This window comes from Hypanus sabinus, chromosome 9 (genome assembly GCF_030144855.1).
Source record: "Hypanus sabinus isolate sHypSab1 chromosome 9, sHypSab1.hap1, whole genome shotgun sequence".
NCBI classification, from domain to species: domain Eukaryota; kingdom Metazoa; phylum Chordata; class Chondrichthyes; order Myliobatiformes; family Dasyatidae; genus Hypanus; species Hypanus sabinus.
In genome coordinates, this window is record NC_082714.1 from 133405327 (window position 1) to 133427285 (window position 21959).

At 38.8% G+C, this 21959-nt stretch overlaps 1 protein-coding gene across 3 annotated transcripts in view; it reads left to right on the forward strand.

The window, feature by feature from the left end:
- Positions 1–3887: 3887 nt before the first annotated feature.
- LOC132399823 (sterile alpha motif domain-containing protein 10-like) overlaps positions 3888–21959 on the forward strand; it is a 112841-nt gene continuing 94769 nt past the window's right edge. For 2 of the 3 annotated variants that reach the window (XM_059980623.1, XM_059980621.1), the window contains exons 1-2: positions 3888–4022; positions 18273–18451. In XM_059980623.1, coding sequence (XP_059836606.1) covers positions 4010–4022; positions 18273–18451 — 192 coding nt within the window. In that variant the 5' untranslated portion in view covers positions 3888–4009. The remainder of the gene's footprint in view (positions 4023–18272; positions 18452–21959) is intronic. The other variant, XM_059980622.1, reaches the window with a different exon arrangement.

Here is a 21959-nt window from a genome sequence, read left to right on the forward strand (position 1 = left end):
GAAGGCAACGATAATCCCGGTGCCCAAGAAAAGCAAGGTGGCATGCCTGAATGGCTACTGACCTGTGGCTCTAACATCAATTGCTATGAAGTGCTTTGAGCGATTGGTTATGGCACACATCAACCTCAACGCTTTGCAATTCGCCTACCGGAGCAACAGGTCAACGGCAGATGCCATCTCTCTGGCACTACATTCCTCCTTGGAACACCAGGAGAATAAAGACACATATGTAAGGCTCATTTTCATCGACTACAGCTCTGCCTTTAATACCATCATTCCAAATAAACTGATTCCTAAGCTCCGGAACCTGATCTGCAGCTGGATCTTCAACTTCCTCACAGACAGGACCCAGGCTGTAAAGATGGGGGACAAGCTCTCCTCTACAATCACTCTGAGCACTGGTGCCCCACAAGGCTGTGTACTTAGCCCCCTGCTGTACTCACTGTACACCCATGATTGTGTAGCCAAGTTTCCATTGAACTCAATGAATAAGTTTGCTGATGACACCACAACTGTAGGCCGCATCTTGGGTAATGATGAGTCTGAGTACAGAGAAGAAATTAAGAACCTGGTGGCATGGTGTGAAGACAATAACCTATCCCTCAATGTCAGCAAGACGAAGGAATTAGTTGTTGACCTCAGGAGTAGCGGACTGCACGACCCCATCTACATCGGTGGTGCGCAGGTGGGACAGTTCAAAAGCTTTAAGTTCCTTGGGGTGAATATCACAAATGACCTGACTTGGTCTAACCAAGCAGAGTCCACTGCCAAGAAGGCCCACCAGCGCCTTTACTTCCTGAGAAAGCTGAAGAAATTTGGCCTGTCCCCTAAAACCCTCACTAATTTATATAGGTGCACCGTAGAAAGCATTCTTCTAGGGTGCATCACAACCTGGTATGGAAGTTGTCCTGTCCAAGACCGGAAGAAGCTGCAGAAGATCGTGAACATAGCCCAGCACATCTCACAAACCAATCTTCCATCCTTGGACTCACTTTACACCGCACGCTGTCGAAGCAGTGCTGCCAGGATAATCAAGGATAAGTCCCACCCAGCCAACACACTTTTTGTCCCACTTCCCTCCGGGAGAAGGTACGGGAGCTTGAAGATTTGGCCAGATTTGGGAACAGCTTCTTTCCAACTGTGATAAGACAGCTGAACAGATCCTGACCCAGATCTGGGCCATACCTTCCAAATATCTGGACCTGGCTTGCACTACTGTACTTTCCCTTTTCTATTTTCTAATTATGATTTGTAATTTAAATTTTTATTATATTTACTTTGATTTGTACTTCAGGGAGCACGAAGCACAGAAACAAATATCACTGTGATGATTATATGCTCTGGTATCAATTGTTTGGTGACAATAAAATATTTGTATTTGTATTGTATTTGTATATGTATTTTAGCAAGGCATTTGATAAGGATTCCAACGCGAGGCTTACTGAGAAAGTAAGGAGGCATGGGATCCAAGGGGACATTGCTTTGTGGATCCAGAATTGGCTTGCCCATAGAAGGCAAACAGCGGTTGTAAACGGGTCATATTCTGCATGGAGGCCGGTGACCAGTGGTGTTCTGGGTCCCCTTACTCTTGCGATTTTTATAAATGACCTGGATGAGGAAATGGAGTGATGGGTTAGTAAATTTGCTGATGACACAAAGGTTGGGGGTGTTGTGGATAGTGTGGAGGGCTGTCAGTGGTTACAGCAGGTCATTGATAGGATGCAAAACTGGGCTGAGAAGTGGCAGATGGAGTTCAACCCAGATAAGTATGAGATGGTTCATTCTGGTAGGTCAAATATGATGTCAGAATATAGCATTAAAGGTAAGGCTCTTGGCAGTGTGGAGGATCAGAGGGATCTTGGGGTCTGAGTCCATAGGACACTCAAAACTGCTGTGCAGGTTTACTCTGTAGTTAAGATGGCATATGGTACATTGGCCTTCATCAATTGTGGGATTGAATTTAAGAGCTGAGAGGTAATGTTGCAGCTACGTCGGACCCTGGTCAGACCCCACTTGGAGAACTGTGCTCAGTTCTGGTCGCTTCACTACAGGAAGGATATGGAAACCATAGAAAGGGTGCAGAGGAGATTTACAAGGATGTTGCCTGGATTGGGGAGCATGCCTTATGAGAATAGGTTGAGTGAACTCGGCCTTTTCTCCTTGGAGCGACGGAGGATGAGAGGTGACCTGATAGAGGTATATAAGATGATGAGAGGCATTGATCATGTGGACAGTCAGAGGCTTCTTCCCAGGGCTGAAATGACTAGCACGCAGGGGCAAAGTTTTAAGGCGCTTGGAAGTAGGTACAGAGGAGATGTCAGGGGTACGTTTTTTTACACAGAGAGTGGTGAGTGTGTGGAATGGGCTGCTGGCGGCGGATACGATAGGGTATTTTAGAGACTCCTGGATGTGTACATGGAGCTGAGAAAAACGGGAGGCTAAGGGTAAGCCTAGATAGTTCTAAGGTAAGGACATATTCAGCACAGCTTTGTGGGCCAAAGGGCCTGTATTTTGCTGTTGTTTTTCTATGTTTCTATGAATTGGAAAATAAGATTCTAAAGAAAAGTGATAAGATTGCAGGATAGAAGCCAGGAAAGGTGATGAATGTACCAGAAGACCTAAATATTTTAGGCAAAGCATGTTGGCATGTAGGTAATTGAAAACTGGAAACATTTGAAGTAATCATTGGGGATATGATGCTCCTGGTGGAAGAGCTAATAAAATGAACAGAAAATTAGAGAAGGTTACAAGTCGGAGGGCAGGCCATCTTGTTGTTGGGAAGGTGGATGTAAATCAGGAGGGATTTGCAGATAAATGAAGTTAAAATTAGGGCAATGGAAGGAGTTGTCAATTGCATTTTGAAAGAGAAGTATGATAATAATGATTTTGAAAATGGGCAGGATGGTGGCAGATTATGGGGAGCCATTGTACCGTCTGTCTATTTTTATACTTTGGTTATTTGTCAGTCTTTATTTGTGTGTAATTTAAATATTATGCTCTAAACTCACAAGATCAGCTTTCAAATTCAAACCAGCTATAAAGCAAGCTCAGGGGTCCGATGGGAAGAGAAACAATTGAGAGGGGAAAAAAACTATCTTGAATAATTCACAAAGTTAGTCAAGTCCAATGTTTGAGCTTATTATACTGGTTTTAACCTGTCTGTATAATAAATATATATATTCTCAGCTACTTTAAAGTTAATTATGTGTAAATCACCACAAGGTCCTGTTGAGGCTATTTTGTGTTGAGCTCAGTCTGTATGTTTCTTTCAACAGTCAGTTTGAGGATTCTGCAAACTGAAAGATGAAGGGAATAAAACAAAGAGTTTTTGACTCAAATGAAACCTTCTTGGTAAAAATGTAGGAAGAATCAGTTAAATAAAATGAATGGGTTGAAGATAATGAGCAATAGTTAATGTGACCTGACTGAATAAAATAAGAATGTGTGTGCTTATCCTTTTAGTCGCGGTCGGTTGGAGCTATGGAGTATTTTTCATGATTATGAAAAATAACTTTCCGCGTTTCCGATGGTGCTTTGAAAGTTGGTCCAGCACCGCTAATAGGCATCAATAATTTGCAGAAAGCCCGGCTGCCTTTGTTCTTTATCACCTCCCGTTCTGGTGCCGCACAGGTAGAGAAATACCAGAACCCATTCTTCCAGCGATACAAGTTGTGACCTGCATTTTAAGGACTGTCAGCATCGAGCAGGTCACCTTTGTTGCTCATTTACTGTCTCAGTAGAAGATTCTTGCTCACAAAAGAATCCTTCTCAGCGCATCCGATGTGACGTTGAGAATCGGGCGTTTTTTTTCGTCTGTGTGTGGATTGTCCCAAATTCAGCAGTTTGAAAGGAGGCTCCGGGCGTATTTCCGGTGGCCTGGAGGCGATGGGAGAGAGTGCATGAGCTGAAAACATCCTGTTACTGTCCGGCAGCATCCAGTGATTCTGCAGCCGACACATCGAGCGCCCGATCAGGATGGCAACCTTATAGACTGGCATCATTCAGCGCAATGGCTGTGGACGGTGAGTCGGGCACAAAGAGAGAACGCGGAGCTTTATGAAGGCTGAGTCTTGTTTATATTTTCCCTTCCAAAGACATTGGAACGTTAATCTGAACATGAGATGACTTACTAGGAAAACACATTATGCCCTTTACTGTCTCATTTATTTTGTCGATTTGATATTGATTTTTTATTTTCGTACGCAGATCATGTACTTGCAATATCTAGAGACTGAAGTGTATGGAGGCTTCCAGCTGTTGCCGATCTTGATTCATCAGGTCCCCGAACATAGTTTTTACGTTAGCAAATGTTGCTAAAAGATACTGTAGCGAAGTGATTATCCGGATAGAGTGATACACTTACACGACGCTGTTTTGCCTTTATTCCTGTATACTGCAGCTTCAAAGCTGTAATCTTAGGTCTCTTGCTTGTCACGTTTGTGCGTAGGTAAGAGTCATTTATTTCAGCAAAGCACACTTTAAAAAAAATGCAGAAGTTTAGAACCAATAGGTAGATAATTGTTACTTCATCCTTTTCAGTTTGAAAACCGATCTCGCCTTGTTTGGTAATAGATTAAGATTGGTCATATTTATTAATTTCTGTTGCTTTATTTGATAATTTAGGGATGACTAACAGTTATTTTTTTTAATTTAATGACAGTTATGATTGGGTATATGTAAGCTTATAATAGATTATTTGTCCTAGTGATAAAATATTTTTTCTTCCACCTCGCCCACCTTCAATAAGAGTTAGATTTAAAGCCCTTTAATGCAAATTTAACGGATTTAGCAAACTAGTAACTGAACCCAAAGAAATTTATTTGTTTGGCTTCTGCTTCTCGTCGGTCCGTCAAGTGAGCTGTGGGAACCTAATCAATTCCATCAGAATGCTTCGCTGCAATGAGATAAGGGGTGAAGTTGCACACATCTTTGGCCGAAGTTGCTGTTTTTTCCAATTCCATGCAGGCAAAACTGACGTGTCAAAGATTTTCACAAATAGGCATTAAGACTCTACAAATTGTTTTGGGCAGCACTGAACAGATTGAAAACTTCAAAGGATGCTCAGTTAATGGGGTGAACTTTTATTTTTTTATCACCTGAGTAATCTAGAACTCGTAAGACTCAATATGAACTCGATTATCTTTAAAGGAAACGATTTAAAATTAATTTACATTATATCTCACTATTTTCTTCAAATTACATTTCAATTTTACTTCTAAGAGAAGTTTATTGTTCTAGGTCTTGTGACCATCAATACCAAGGACAAATGGAAAAGTCTGGTGAAATGTCATGTATTATTTCTTGCTTAAACTCATTTTAGGATAATAGAAAAATACGTTAATTTGTGGAAACTTCATAATTTATCTCTTGACAAAATAAATTGATTAATTCACACAGCAGTAATGGTCTACAATAGATCAATTCATTTATGTTTTCACTCTACACTAAGACTCTGTAAGATTTGGATGAAAGGATCAATATTGAATTCTGTATGAACTACAAATACTGTTAGCAAAGCATGTCCACTGTATTATTAATGAGAAAAATATAATATAATTCAGTTTTTAGGTGATTGTTCACTGGATAAAGCAGAATTGAGATGAAATCTCCATAATCAATCAGATTTGAAGACAAAAATTTAGTAAATAACCTGCTCAGTTAACTGAAAATGTAGAATTATTTAATTTAATTTTTAAAATAAAAAAAATGTTTAAAGAATTATAAAATATACAATAATTTAATATGAAATATGGCTCTCTGAGGTAAAATTATTTAATTATCTGCATCTGTTGTCATATTGAGGACTTTTATTAAGTTATTTGTCTTCTAAGCAATCACAAATAAAGGCAGTAAATGAGGCTAATGTAATTGGGAGGAATTGCCTGAGAAACATAATTGAACTGGGTGAATAAATGAACTGAAGTGAAGACATGATTATAATGGAAAGATGCTTGTTGGATTCCTATTGTTAATTGCTGAGTATAAGCTGTTGCCAGAAAGCAAAGCTTGAACAAATGTCTATGAAATGAAATCCATTCAAAGGGAATTGAGGGCTGGCAATCACTGATGCACAGCAGGAATATAAATTTATTCATTTCAGGATCAATAGACAATGTAAATGGTGCCCTTTCCAAATGCTTGGATATCCTTCCCCCAAGCTGATGGTTTAGAGTGCAGCATGCTGGCAGTGGAATGGGCTTTCTGGTGGGGGCATTTGGGCGGGAATGTTTGCCGTTTAACACTCAAAAACCATATGCAGCAATAATTTATTAAGGATCATCTCTCGTTTGCATTGTTTTAAAATGTTAAAATAACTAAGGCAATAAAGCAAAATAAACAATTATAAATTATGTGTAAATAGTTAAATGAAACTTTACATTTCAAATATTACAAGAACGATGGATTTTTCTGAAGTGTTGTATTTCAATATTCGGAAAGATTAGCAAAATTTTAGCTTTATCAGAATTATAACTTAAATGTTGTTTGCTACAATTAATTAAATTGGCCCTATGACAGATTTTCAAAGATGAATTGTGCTTTTTTTTTGTTTTGAGGGTGCTTTCATGCCAATTATTATAGTTTTCTCTAGGCATTCAAAATTTATGTTCAGTTTTACCTGAATAATACTATTCTGGAAATGGGAACATAATGGTGGTATGTGGGGGCTGCTTAATCACTTGCTTAGAGCATTACGTTTCCAGAATATTTCTTAATGGTGATATTATTAGATTGCAGGTAGTTAAGATGAAATCACAAAGACAAACTGCTGCTTTGTAAATGTAACAGTATCAATAAAAGCAAATAGAAATCAGATTCTGACTAACTTTCTGGTAGCTGTTATGGCAGTGCGGGAAGGTAATGAATATTCACATCTTTGCCCTTGAGAATGTAATATGAATATTAAAGTTATACTTGACATAACAGTTATTACATTTAAATTATGGAGCTATCAGATGTGTTTGTAACCTAGAAGCATGTACTATATAGCATACTTTCTTTGGGAAAATGTGAGGGAATTAAATAGACATTAACTAATGAAAGTGTGTCAAGAAAAATGAAAAATAATTCCATTGAAAATGGATTATATAAATTGACTAGAATTAATGGAGCAGGATAAGAGTAGAATTTTTTGAACTTGATTGAACATACCAACTATAAAATGAAGATACACTTAATATGTACAGTTCTTTGATAATTTTGTTCATGGGAATGACTAACTTTTAAAAAAACACGTCTAATAGTTTGGCCAAACAAATTGATGGGAAGTTGTTTTAAAATTAAAAGGTGTCACAAATTATCTCAAATGTTTCTAATCATGCAGTCTGTACTGTCCCTGTCAAGGTAGTTTAACCAGCTTCTACTAATCACTGATTGTGATTTGTAGTTAGTTTGCTATTTACTTGACCCAACTGAATGTCCGGCAATGTATAATGCATATAAGTAATTACAGAATTTGAAGCAATTAATTACTAGTGTTTGAACAGGCAGAAGACACCTTCTTTCTAAATTCTTAACAATAGTCGATGGTAGAAATATCCAGCTTCCTTTTTCCAGGTATTCTCACATTGCTTCTAGAGTCAGGATTGATTTTGAACAAATACATCATATTTGGACTTTGTGTGAAGGGTCCATCAAACACATTTTAAATGAGTAAATATCAGAGGTAGAGTTTGCTAACAGAAGTCTGAATATATGTCTGACACATATTTAGAAAGATACAGTTTTTCAATGGAAAACTTTTATAATTCCAGCTTTTTTGTTTTATAATTAGTTGTGTTTAATAAAGAGCCATACATAAACAATTCTAGTAACATTCAAGTGGGATAGCTTGAGAACATTGTAAGCACAATTACACACTTTCCAATGTGATAATGGGGCTTTTTTAGGGATCAGATAGTGGTAAAGAAGAAATCAGCAATAATTAATAAAAAAAATAAGTAATTGGCTCATTTATTTAAAAAGAGCTAACTGCAAGGATTTAGCAACTGTGATTTTGCCTGCTTATGACTTTATTCAACTAAGTGCTGAAAATTGATGATGAATAAATGAACATTTTCCTTATGCCTCATTGGATTTTTGTCAAGCCACTCATATACTTCTGTGTCCTGAATGATAAATGGTATAACTCTTCACATTAAGAAATATGCTTGGCAATTTTAACTTTAATATTGTATGTAAAAGTTGTTGAATGAAAAATACACAGTAAAAATGTGAAACTATAATGTTCACAAAATATTCCAGTTGATAATTTGTTACTGTAAGACCATAAGGCCCAGGAGCAGAATTGGGCCATTCAGCTCTGCTCTGCTATTCCATCATGGCTGATTCATTATCTTTCTCAACCCCATTCTCCGGCCTTCTCCCCGTAACGTTTGTCACCCTTGCTAATGAAGAAACTATCAACTTCCACTTTAAATATACCCAATAACTTGGCCTCCATACCCGTTTGTTGCAGTGAATTCCACACATTCACCAGATGCAGGCTAAAGAAATTCCTCCTCATCTCGGTTCTAAAGGGATGTCCTATTTTGAATCTGTGCCCTCTGGTCCTGGACTCCCCCACTATCAGAATCATCCTCACCACATCCACTCTATCTAGTCTTCCAATATTTAGTAGGTTTCTATGTGATCCCCACCCCCCACCCATTCTACTAAACCTAAAGCCATCAAATGCACCTGATTTGTTAAACAGTTCCCTCCTAGAATCATTCTTGTGAACCTGCTCTCGTCCCTCTCCAATGCCAACACATCCTTTCTTAGATAAGAGGCCTAAAGCTGGTGACAATACTCCTAGTATGGACTGTCAGAATCAGAATCAGGTTTAATAGCACTGGCATACGTTGTGGAATTTGTTAACTTAGCGGCAGCAGTATAATGTAATACATGGTAATATAGAGAAAAAAAAGTAAATCAATTACAGTATATATAAATATATATATAGCAACTATGCCTCAATTGACTCCCGTTCATCTAGGGTGAACTGACACCAACCCCGCCAACTCTGTAATCGCGTTGGCGTGGACACCGTGATGTACTCCGGTACCCACCCACTACATAAAATATCAAACAGTACACAATATGCAAGGAAATGATTACACTTTATAATTTTACTGGAACTAAGAGGTTAAAAGAGAAACAAATACAAATACAAAAGAGAAAAAAAAGGTGCCACACTTACCAGAGTTTATCAACTTGTGCACAAAATCGTTGGAGCTCAAGAAGCCGGGTATTCTCTCCACCATTCGATCTCCTCCGAACTCCTCGAACCTCGGCCTGGGACCAACCACGGTGGTCAACCAGAGCGCTTCCTGCTCGTCCTGCCTCCTCGCCTCTCCGCTCCGAAGATCCCAAAACTCACACAAACTAACAGCTTTAGACAGACAAGAAAGAATATCATCTCTCTGGTTGGATAAAAGTCCCATTATCACTAATCATAAACCAAACATGCTGTTCAGAAAACCCATTACCTCAGCAGTTAACAATACAAAGAAGCCATCTCATTATTAACACTGCAGAGAAGCCATTTTATTAACAGTTAACAGTACTAAGACCCCTACATATATTAAATAGTTAAATTTAAAATAGTGCAAAAACAGAAATAATGAAAAAAGTGAGGTAGTATTCATGGGTTCAGTGTCCATTTAGCAATCGATAGCAGAGGGGAAGAAGCTGTTCTAGAATCACTGAGTTTGTGCCTTCAGGCTTCTATATCTCCTTCCCGATAGTACCAATGAGAGGAAGATATGCCCTGAGTGATGGGAGTCCTTAATAATGGACATCAGCTTTCTGAGGCACTGCTCCTTGAAGATGTATTGGATACTATGGAGGGTGGTACCCATGATGGAGCTAACTGATTTTCTTTTGCTTCTTTTGATCCTGTGCAGTAGCCCCTCACCCCATGCTAAACAGCTGGTCAGAATACTCTCCACAGTACATCTGTAGATGTTTCCAAATGTTTTAGGTGACAAACCAAATCTCGACAAACTATGAATGAAATGTAGCTACTGTATTGGGACCAGGTTAGATCCTCAAAGATCTTGATTCCCAGGAAATTAAAATTGGTCACTCTCTTCATTTCTGATCCCTCTATGAGGATTGGTTTCTGTTCCCTTGTCCTACTCTTTCTGAAGTCCACAATCAGCTCTTTGGTCTTACTGATGTTGAGTGCAAGATTGTTGCTGCAAGACCACTCAACTAGTTGGCATATCTCGCTTCTGTACGCCCTCTCATCTCCATCTGAGATTCTGCCAACAATGCTTGTATTATCAGCAAATTCATAGACGGCATTTGAGCTGTGCCTACCCACATAGTCATGGGTATAGAGAAAGTAGAGCAGTGGGTTAAGCACACACCTCTGAGATGCACCAGTGATGATCATCAGCCAGGAGGAGATATTATTACCAATCCACAAAGAATATGTTCTTCCAGTTAGGAAGTCGAGGATTGAATTGAAGAGGGAGGTTCTGTAGCTTATCGATCAGGACTGAGGGCATGATGTTGTTAAATGCTGGGTTACCGTCAACAAACAGCATGCTGACATAGGTGTTAGTATTGTCCAGGTGATCTAAGGCTGTGTGAAAAGCCGTTGAGATTGTGTTTGCTGTAGATATTGTGGTGATAGGCAAACTGCAATGGGTCCAGGTCCTTGCTGAGGCAGGAGTTCATTCTAGTCATTACCAACCTCGTAAAGCATTTCATCACCTTAGATGTGAGTGCCTCAGCATTACATGCTTTCTTTTATATTCTAGTCCCCTCAAAATGAATGCTAATATTGCATTTACCTTCCTTACCACCAATTCAACAGGCAAGTTAACCATTGTGCAATCCTGCACAAAGAACCCCAAGTCCTTCTGCACCTTTGATTTTTAAATTTTCTGTCAGTTTAGAAAACAGTCCATAACTTTTATTTCTTCTACCAAAGTGTATAACCATATACTTCCTGACACTGTATTTCATCTGCCACTTCTTTGTTCATTCTCCTATTTGGTCTAAGTCTTTCCCTGGCAACAAAGCCGTCAATCCCAATAAGCAACATTCACCGACTCTCCTTTGTCTATCCTGCCTGTTATTTCCTCAAATAATTCCAGCAGATCTCTTTGGCAGGATTTCTCCTTTAGAAAACCAAGCTGACTTTGGCTTATTTTAATATGCAAGTACTCTGAAACCTCATCCTTAATAATGGACTGCAACATCTTCACAACCACTGAAATCAGGCAAAAACTGGCCTATAATTTCCTTTCTGTTGCCTCTCTCTGTTCTTGAGGAGTGGAATGTCATTTGCAATTTTCTGCTCTTCCAGAACCATTCCTTCTTGAAAGTCTGCTGCTAATGCTTCCACAATCCTTTCAGCTACCCTTTCAGGACCCTGGGATGTAGACCATCTGGACTAGGCCATATACTGTATCTATCTTTAAATTGTTCAGCTTCTCAAGCACTTTCTCCTTAGTAATAACACTATACCCATTTCTTCCTCCACCACATTCAAATTTCTGGCTTATTTCTGGTGCCTTCCACAGTCAAGACTGACACAGAATACTTAATGAGCTTGCCCACTATTTTTTTGTCTCCCATTATTGCTTCTGTCACAAAATTTTCCAGTGGTTCAATTTTCACTCTTACCACTCATTTATGCTTTATACTATGTATCTGTAAAAACATTTGGTATCCTCTTTTATCTTATTGGCTAACCTACATTCATATTTAATCTTTTCTCTTGTTATTACTTTTAGATGCCTTCCGTTGGTTTTTAAAACCTTCTCAATCCTGTAACTTCCAACTAATATTTGATATCTGCCCTCTCTTTTGCTTTTATGCTCTCTTTGACTTTACTTGTCAGCCATGGTAGCCTCATCCTTCCTTAAGAGCATTACTTCTTTCGGATGTATCTGTCTTGCACCTCCTGAACTGCTTCCAGAAACTCCAGCCATTGCTGATTTTCTGTCATCCCTGCCAGTGTCTTCTTCCAATCTACTTTGCCCAACTCTTCTTTCATGCCTCTATAATTCCTGTAATATCAATACACCAGATTTTAGCTTTTCCACCTCAAACTACAGGATGAATTTTATCATATTATGATCACTGCCTCCCAAAGGTTCCTTTACCTTAAGCTCCCTAATCAAATTAGTTCATTAAACAACACCCAATCCAGAATTGCCTTTTCCCTATTGGGCTCAACCACAAGCTGCCCTAGAAAACTATCTATTAGGCAATCTACAAATTCCCTCTCTTTAGATCCTGCATAAATCTGGTTTTCTGAATCTACCTGTATATTGAAGTTCCCAGATGTCTATCAGAACATGCCTTATACATGCCATTTCTATCTCCCATTGAAATTTGTACCCCGCATCCTTGCTACTATTTTGAGTACATAACACCCCTCTGGGTCTTTTCATCCTTGTAGTTTCTTAACTCTACCCGAAGGATTCAACATCTTCCAATCCCATGTCATGTCATTCTAAGGTTTTTACTTTCATTTTTAACCAACAGAGTCACCCTATCCCCTATGCCTACCTGTCTGTCCTAACAATACAATGCCTATCATTAGTTAGAGAATTAAGTGAATATGTACAATATATACATTTGTATTTTAAATTTCTCAAATGACTGGCTATTTTACTTGACTATGAACTATAAAGTTAAATAATTTTGTGACTTTTACTATCAGTTAAAATTGATTTTTTCTGCATCTCCATTTTCAATATTTTCAGTTTCTTAGACTGTTACAGATTACTCAAAAGTGTGTATAAAGTGGTGTGTTTTCAAATTCAGTTGCAATTTCACACTACAGATAGCAATAGCAAGGAGATATTGGTAGAGGAATGTGATGCTTAAGTCTACTGAGGCAGTAAATGAGGACTTCAGATTAGACAGGCAAAAGAGTACAGTTATTACAAGCCAGTCTTTTGTTTCATAGAAACATAGAAAACCTAGAGCAAAATACAGGCCTTCTGGCCCACAAAGTTGTGCTGAACATGTCCCTACCTTAGAAATTACTAGGCTTACCTATAACCCTCTATCTGATTAAGATCCATGTACCTATCTAGAAGCCTCTTAAAAGACCTATCATATCTACCTCCACCATCATTGCCGGCAGACCATTTCATGCAATCACCACTCTCTGAGTAAAAACTTTACCCCTGACATCTCCTCTGTACCTACACCCCAGCACCTTAAACCTGTGTCCTCTTGTGGCAACCATTTCAGCCCTGGGAAAAAGCTTCTGACTATCCACATGATCAATGCTGCTCATCCTCTTGTACACCTCTATCAGGTCACCTCTCACTCTCCTTCGCTCCAAGGAGAAAATGCCGAATTCACCCAATCTATTCTAATAAGGTATGCTCCCCAATCCAGGCAACATTCTTGTAAATCTCCTCTGCACACTTTCTATGGTTTCCATATCCTTCCTGTAGTGAGGCGACCAGAACTGAGCACAGTTCTCCAAGTGGGGTCTGACCAGGGTCCGACGTAGCTGCAACATTACCTCTCAGCTCTTAAATTCAATCCCACAATTGATGAAGGCCAATGTACCATATGCCATCTTAACTACAGAGTAAACCTGCACAGCTACTTTGAGCATCCGATGGACTCTGCCCCAAGATCCCTCTGATCCTCCACACTGCCAAGTGTCTTACCATTAATACGATATTCTGCCATCATGTTTGACCTATCAAAATGAACTACTTCACACTTATCTGGGTTGAACTCCATCTGCTACTTCTCAGCCCAGTTTTGCATCCTATCAATGTCCCGCTGTAACTTCTGACAGCCCTCTACCTCCAACCTTTGTGTCATCTGCAAAATTACTAACCAATCCCTCCACTTCCTCATACAGGTCATTTATAAAAATCACGAAGAGTAAGGGTCCCAGAACAGATCCCTGAGGCACTCCAGTGGTGACCGACCTCCATGCAGAATATGACCCATTTACAACCAAACTTTGCCTTCTGTGGGCAAGCCAGTTCTGGATCCACAAACCAATAATCCCATGGATCCCATGCCTCCTTACTTTCTCAGTAAGCCTTGCATGGGGTACCTTATCAAATGCCTTGCTGAAATCCATATACACTACATCTACTGCACTTCCTTCATCAATGTGTTTAGTCACATCCTCAAAAAATTCAATCAGGCTTGTAAGGCATGACCTGCCCTTTACAAAGCCATGCTGACTACTCCTAATCATATTATACTTCTCCAAATGTTCATAAATCCTGCCTCTCAAGATCTTCTCCATCAACTTACCAACCACTGAAGGAAGATTTACTGGTCTATAATTTCCTGGGCTCTCTCTACTCCCTTTCTTGAATCAAGGAACAATATCCACAACCCTCCCATCCTCGGGAACCTCTCCTGTCCCCATTGATGATGCAAAGATCATCGCCAGAGGCTCAGCAATCTCCTCCCTCACCTCCCATAGTAGCCTGGAGCACATTTCATCCGGTCCTGGTGACTTATCCAACTTGATGCTTTCCTAAAGCTTCAGCATATCCTCTTTCTTAATATCTACATGCTCAAGCTTTTCAGTTTGCTGCAAGTCTGCGGACTCGGAGTTGGCTGTGGTCGGGGCTCCCAAAGTGCTGTATCGGCAAGCTGCGGCGCTGGAGGTTCATGGCAGGAAGAGTTTTTCTTCCTTCTACCGTCTGCGTGAGATGATGGGCTCCAATTTCCTGCCTGATAGCCTCATAATTACCTTTACTCCAATTAAACTCTTTTCTAACTTGTCTGTTCTTATCTCTCTCCAATGCTATTGTAAAGGAGATAGAATTATGAACACTATCTCCAAAATGCTCTCCCACTGAGAGATCTGACACCTTACTAGGTTCATATCCCAATACCAAATCAAGTACAGCCTCTCCTCTTGTAGGCTTATCTACATACTGTGTCAAGAAACCTTCCTGAACACACCTAACAAACTTCACCCCATCTAAACCCCTCGCTCTAGGGAGATGCCAATCGATATTTGGGAAGTTAAAATCTCCCATCACAACAACTCTGTTATTATTACACCTTTCCAGGATCTGTTTCCCTATCTGCTCCTCGATATCCCTGTTACTATTGGGCGGCCTATAAAAAACATTCAGTCAAATTATTGACCCCTTCCTGTTCCTAACCTCCACCCACAGAGACTCTGTAGACAATCCCTCCTTGGTGCAACCTTTTCTGCAGCTGTGACACTATCTCTGATCAACAGTGCCACCATATTTCCTACCATATTGATACAGACAGGGGAAAAAATGTATGGTTTGGGCTTGATGCAGACAAGCCTAGCATCTTTATGGGAGTTCTGCAATATTGACACGAGTCTCTGCAGATATTGGAAATTCAGACTAAAGCACACAAACTGCTAGACTAACTCAGCAGGTAAGGTAGTATCTATGGAGAAAAATAAAGTGTCAATGTTTTGGGCTGAGACCCTTCATTAAGATTCCTCTCCATAGATACTGCCAGACCTGCTGATTTCCCTCAGCATTTTGTGTATTATTCCATAATATTGTCTTGTTTTGAGGTAGTTATCACTAGCTTTGGCTGTAGTTAAAAAAAAATAAATGTGGCTTGACAACAGAATTTTTAAATTAATTTGTTACTTAACCAAGAGTGATAGTAACAAGACAAACATCATCATGATTTATATAATAATTAATTGAAATCATCTTGTTACTAATTTCCAAGATAACTATTTTCTCTGCTCTCTCCAATGCATATTAATTTAGTGTGTTGAATATTACGGCCCTATTTTGAGATTGTGGGTTGGACAATTGTTCAGAGGCAGTTCCCCTCAAAGAATGAGTGGCAGATTGAATGTGGAGGAGTGATACTGCTGTGTGAAACAGGAAAACATCCATGTAGTTCAAAATGCTTAAGTATGTAATGTTGATTCAGTTTTTCCATTCAGAAATGAAATTGAACTACTTATATATTAAATGTTTGTTTGCTGTGACTTCAAACTGACTAATTTGCACTGGAAAATGCCATTAGTATTAAAGCAGGACTTTATTGCATATAAAATAAACAATCTGTTTATTTCAGACAGCAATCTTAACAAAAATGTTTTGAACATAAAACCCATTGTGAATTGTCATGCATATGATCCATAATGGTACTGTAGTACAGACATATTGATTTTATAATTCTCTATTGGCCCTTTTCCATCTGATTGATAACAATGCATTGCAACTAATGGATTCCTACTATTCTGCAAAGAATCTGCACAGCCCCAAACCTAACCCAACATTTACAAGTTTAATACTTTTTCTAGCTCATTTTTAATGTTGTTATTATACACTTGGGAGCAATTTTTTCATTCATTTCTAATAATGAAACTAATGGACAACAGAAACAAATGACAAGGTTATAGGACCTCTACCTACAATCTAATTTCAAGTGGTTCCTTTTTAAAAATAAATCCTGAAACTGTCATGACAGTGGATCTAGATTTTTTTCTCTCTGAATATGGGATTCTCTCAGTTTACAATAACTGGACCTCAATCACTAATGGATGAGTATAGCTGAATATTTGATGCAATTCTGTCTGAGTTTTTAAATGACAGAAGCAGAAAACATTAGTTAGATCATTTTTGGCATATTGTCTACAAAAGAGAAGGGTAACCAGAATGGGGAATGGAAAAATAGAGGGGGGTAGGTGTAATAACTAGCCCCTCCTACTTCCCTTTCTTCCATAGCCCATTAACCGTTTCTATTAAATTCCATCTTCTTCAACCCTTTACCCCTTCCACCTGTCATCTTCTAGTTTCTCACTTCATCACCCATTCCCCCCACCCACCCACCTACCCCCTCACCTGCCAATATGTACCCCTTCTCCTCTTCCCTCCTTTTTATTTTGGCTTTTGCCCCCTTTGTTTCCAGTCCTGATGAAGGGTCTCAGCCCGAAACATTGACTGTTTATTCCTCTCCATAAATGCTGCCTGACCTGCTGAGTTCCTCCAGCATTTTGTACATGCTGGTGCAGGTTTCCATCATTTGCAAAAGTCGTTGTGTTTATGATTTGTGCCACAGTAATGTAGTGGTTATTGTGGCACCATTACAGCTTAGGGCATTCTGGAGTTCAGAGTACAATTCCAGCATCCTTAGTAAGAGGTTTGTACGTCCTTCCCTTGAGCGTGTGGGTTTCCTCCAGGTGCTCCATTTTCTTACCACATTCCAAAGACGTAGAGGTTAGTAGGTAAACTGGTCACTATAAATGGCCCTGTGATTAGGTGAGCTGCTGAACAGTGCAGCTCTTTGGGCCGGAAGGGCCTGTTCCTGATTGTATCTCTAAAAAGTAAATTAGTAAATAAAATCTCTAATGTTTACGATATGTGAAAGCAGATGGACTTTATTTAACTTCTTCAGGGTCAGCACAGACAGCATGGGCCAAAAGGCCTCTTCCTGTGTGATACTGTTCTTTATTCTAAGTAATGTAATTTAAATAACAACACACACAAAATGCTGGAGGAACTTGCAGGCCAGGCAGTATCTATGGAAAAGAGTAAGCAGTCAATGTTTTGGGCCAAGACCCTTCATCAGGACTCCAGTCAACTGTTTACTCTTTTCCATAGATGTTGTCCAGACTGCTGAGTCCTGCTGAAGGGTTTTGTCCTGAAACGCCGACTGTACTTTTTTTCATTGATGCTGCCTGGCCTGCTGAGTTCCTCCAGCATTTTGTGTGTGTTGCTTGGATTTCCAGTATCTGCAGGTTTTCTCATCAATGTAGTTTAAATTCTTGGCGTTATTACTTTCTGGAAGTATTTTGAAAGTGTAATATTGGTGCAGAAATTCAATTTTCCATAACTCCAACAACCTTACTTGGCTTTTCCTTCAATTTCTGCTGTTGTAATTTTCAAAACTATATCTGCATATATACTAATTGCATTGCAGTTTATTCTTTGCTGAAAATGGTATGATTTCTGTATGCCTCTTCCTCTGTAGTACATTAACCAAGTAACCGACTTTTAAAATGTGAAACAAAATAATGACTGTCAGCAGGCTATTTGACAGTAAAGTCAAATTGAATTTTGTTATCTGTTGACATTCACATATGTTAACTAAGAAATCATTAGGTATTGTTCTTGGAATCTAGCACAGGAGCTCCAGGGCAAGTTGTGTCTCCATTGGCTGCATGGGCAAGATGCTGCAAAGCAGGTGTTGCTTAATTTCAACAGTAGAGTTTAAACTGTTAAATTAATTAGTTGTTGATTGTGATACAATTGTTCTTTCTGATGAAGGGAAAGCTCCTCCTCATTAATTCATCCATTCCCCTTCTCTTCAATTTCCAGCAGCTTCCCATTTCAGCTTTTGTCGAAATGCCCTGGATCAAAGTGTGTCAAATGATGATTTAAACTGTGGCTTGCAAGATGATACCGATAACCCTGCATGGAATGATGGGGGAGGTCAACAGACATCTGGAAGCAGCAACATAAAACTCTTACAGCAGCCAGGAACTGAACAGTTTCAGGTACTTGGAATGATATTTATCATTTATACTGTTTCTTCTCTGGCACAGATGCAATAAAGATTTCCTTTCTCAACTTTGTTTGAAATCTAAAATAACAAATAATGTTGATAAAATACTGGAGACTGCTTTAAAATACTACTGCCTTTTTTCTCGCTGTCATTTAAATCATCTCTTTCCCATACTCTTCAGTCTTTCTCCATCAAGTTCTTTATCGAGTTCTTTCATAGCCTCTTTCTGCGTCTTATTCAATCTTTTATTTACACATTTGTGATGTTTGGTCATTTTAACCCTGTCTTTTTTTAAGTATGTTCTCTATTCCTTCTTTGCTGTCCTGGTCTATACAGTATTGCTTTTTCTCTTTATTTCCTAACTTTTTTTATAAATTGCTGCATTTGGCATTTCTTTTGATTTATCCCCCTTTTGTTTCTTATAATTCAGTTAATCTGACTACTTAACCTGCAGAGTTTTGAACTAATCTGAAATATCGCAGCCTTCAAAAGCTGTTTCGGTCACATCTTTTTCCTTAAATTTTTGGTCTTAATTCTGAACAAATGCCACATTGATTCAAATGCAGTCTATGTTCCTTTGCCAGATTCTGAAGATAAAAGGTATTTGTGCATTTTTTCAGATTTTTTTCTTTAAACTGGGCTATACTTGGGTTTGATTGGCTTTATAGAATGAGAGACTGTCAGTGATAAATCTCTGCACTTGGAACAGTTTTGTAGTTGTCATAAAACAGCCAAAGTTCATTCAGATTTGAAGGACTGCAATATTGAAGTCCACTTTAAATTCTGATGGACAGTAATTAAGACAGAGGTATAAAACACATTTCCAACCCACAAAAACTCTACCAGCAGTATAGTTGGTGTGATACTTAAAGTCCAGTAACTCACAAGAATTGCATGATATCTTGTATTGCTTTGTCTTGATGACTAAATTGGTCATTGATAATCTCTCTGTTCCATTTGTAAGTAGTTATTTCACTTTCTAGTGTTCTAGAGGCTAATTTTAAATTAATCTTTTCCCGTTATCCCAAAGTCATTCATTTTTGTAGATTTCTTTTTCTGCAGCTGAAAATAAATGGGCTATTGAGATATAAGAATTAGTCTATTTCAGTGAGTCTCCATGTACTTTTCTGTCGTGAACCCTTGTTACTGTTTGCCAGATGCACAGAATTACATTGTACTGAATTTACATGATTGCAGGATTTCTTTGAGAACATAGAACTTGTCAAAAGCCTGCACTCATTCTTCGATTTTAATCAACAGTATTCATGTTGCAGCAATAGTGAAAATGCCATGTCCTTTGGTTCTGAGAAAATTACAATGAGGTTTTTGTTCTCCGAGCAATTGCAAAGATGTAATATTAGATAGGAATTTATAAGCTATCGGTTTGTGAACTGGTAGGTTTTGTGCTTTTTTGATGCATTGGCTTTGCTTAAAAATTAGATCTTCTCTCTTAAGATTTAAATTGTTTGATTGACAATACAGCTTTTAGATGTTTTATATATTACTGATTGGCAGGAGTATTCAGTAATACTCAGTATACTGAATTCAGTAAACTTTAAGACTTGCATTGAGCCAGGGCAGGAACTCCATATCCTCTCCACATAATGGTATTATGTCACACAAAGGCTTGCTACCACACACAAGAATCTATTTAGGCTTTTGTACAATACTTATTAGCAAATTAACAGCATTAAACTCACAAAAGTAATTACACTAAGTCTTTGTTATTCACAAAGGATAGGGGCATAGACTTGTCACAGATCAAAAGAAATACTGTTAAGGCCATTGGCATCAACACTAATATGCTGTCCATGCATATTTTATTCTACTTATGTTATTGCCTGTCAAAATCTACCCTCGTTCCAGACCCTTAGTGTTCTCAAATCTAATCCTAGCTTCAGCCAAAGATCCTAAACACACCTCTGGGCAAACAGAATTTTCTGGAGAATGCCCAAGAGCAGGAGTTCCCAACCTGGGGTCCATGGACCCCTAGCTTAATAGATATGGTCCATGGCACTAAAAGGGTTGGGACCCCCTGCCCTGGAGGAACACGTTATATTTACCAGTGCTCCCAGTAATTCGTGGACAACCTCACAAGTATGCAAACAGCCAGTGTTTGATGTATATACATCTTACTGCTGAGAAGTTCTGGCACAGTGGATTATCCAAAAAGCAGCTCCTCTAGCAATGTGGTATTTCTTCAATAGCGCAGTGCGGTTAATTTGTGTTAGGTACTGACTTGTATACAGGAATGCTACCATGAAATATAACAATAATCTCAATGTGAAACTTATCTACCTATTCCAAACTGTTCAGTAGTATCCTTGAAAAGTACAGTGAGCAGCTGCATCACTGCCTGGTTTGGAAATTGCACCATCTCGGATCGCAAGACCCTGCAGCGGATAGTGAGGTCAGCTGAGAAGATCATCAGGGTCTCGCTTCCTGCCATTACGGACATTTACACTACACGCTGCATCCGCAAAGCAAACAGCATTATGAAGGACCCCACACACCCCTCATACAAACTCTTCTCCCTCCTGCCATCTGGGAAAAGGCACTGAAGCATTCGGGTTCTCACAACCAGACTATGTAACAGTTTCTTCCCCCAAGCTATCAGACTCCTCAATACCCAGAGCCTGGACTGATACCTTGCCCTATTGTCCTGTTTATTATTTATTGTAATACCTGCACTATTTTGTGCACGTTACGCAGTCCTGGGTAGGTCTGTAGTCTAGTGTAGTTTTTTTTTCTGTGTTGTTTTTTTATGTAGTTCAGTCTAGTTTTTGTACTGTGTCATGTAACACCATGGTCCTGAAAAAACGTTGTCTCATTTTTACTGTGTATTGTACCAGCAGCTATGGTCGAAATGACAGTAAAAGTGACTTGACTTGACTTGACTTGACTTGGAAAATGTAAGGCAGCCGGAAATGATGAAAAAGATATCTGGCTTAGCTAGCATAACCATATCCTGGTAAGAAATTTGCTCTTTGGTACAATAACACCACCAAAGTCTGTCTGAAGAATCTTTGAAATTTTTCAGGCAAACTTGTGGCAAAATTTGCTCAAGGTTTCTGATATAAATTAAGGTAGTTAAATTTGAATATTTAATCTAAACAAACTAAGTAAGTATACTGTTGTGCCCTAAATATATTGAAACATATTATTTCAACTTCCCAATTCCCGGATGTCCCTCCATCATTAGTTACTAATCAGCGATATCACAAAATGAATCCAGGTAGATTTTAATTATCCTTTTAACCAAAATGTCAAAATGCTATGCAGAAGTACTAATTGAAGCAATTGAGCATATAATGCTTCTGGTGAGTTGTTACCTTATTTGTTAGACCTGAGAACTTTATACTTAGTGTAATAAGGTGCATATAGGATTGTATTAAAAATTTGCAACTCAGAGCTTAACCTTGTAAATGAAATGGTCAATATCTTTTAAGTGCAAGAGAAATGATTATATGCATTGAGATTCCAATTTCATCATGGCATAC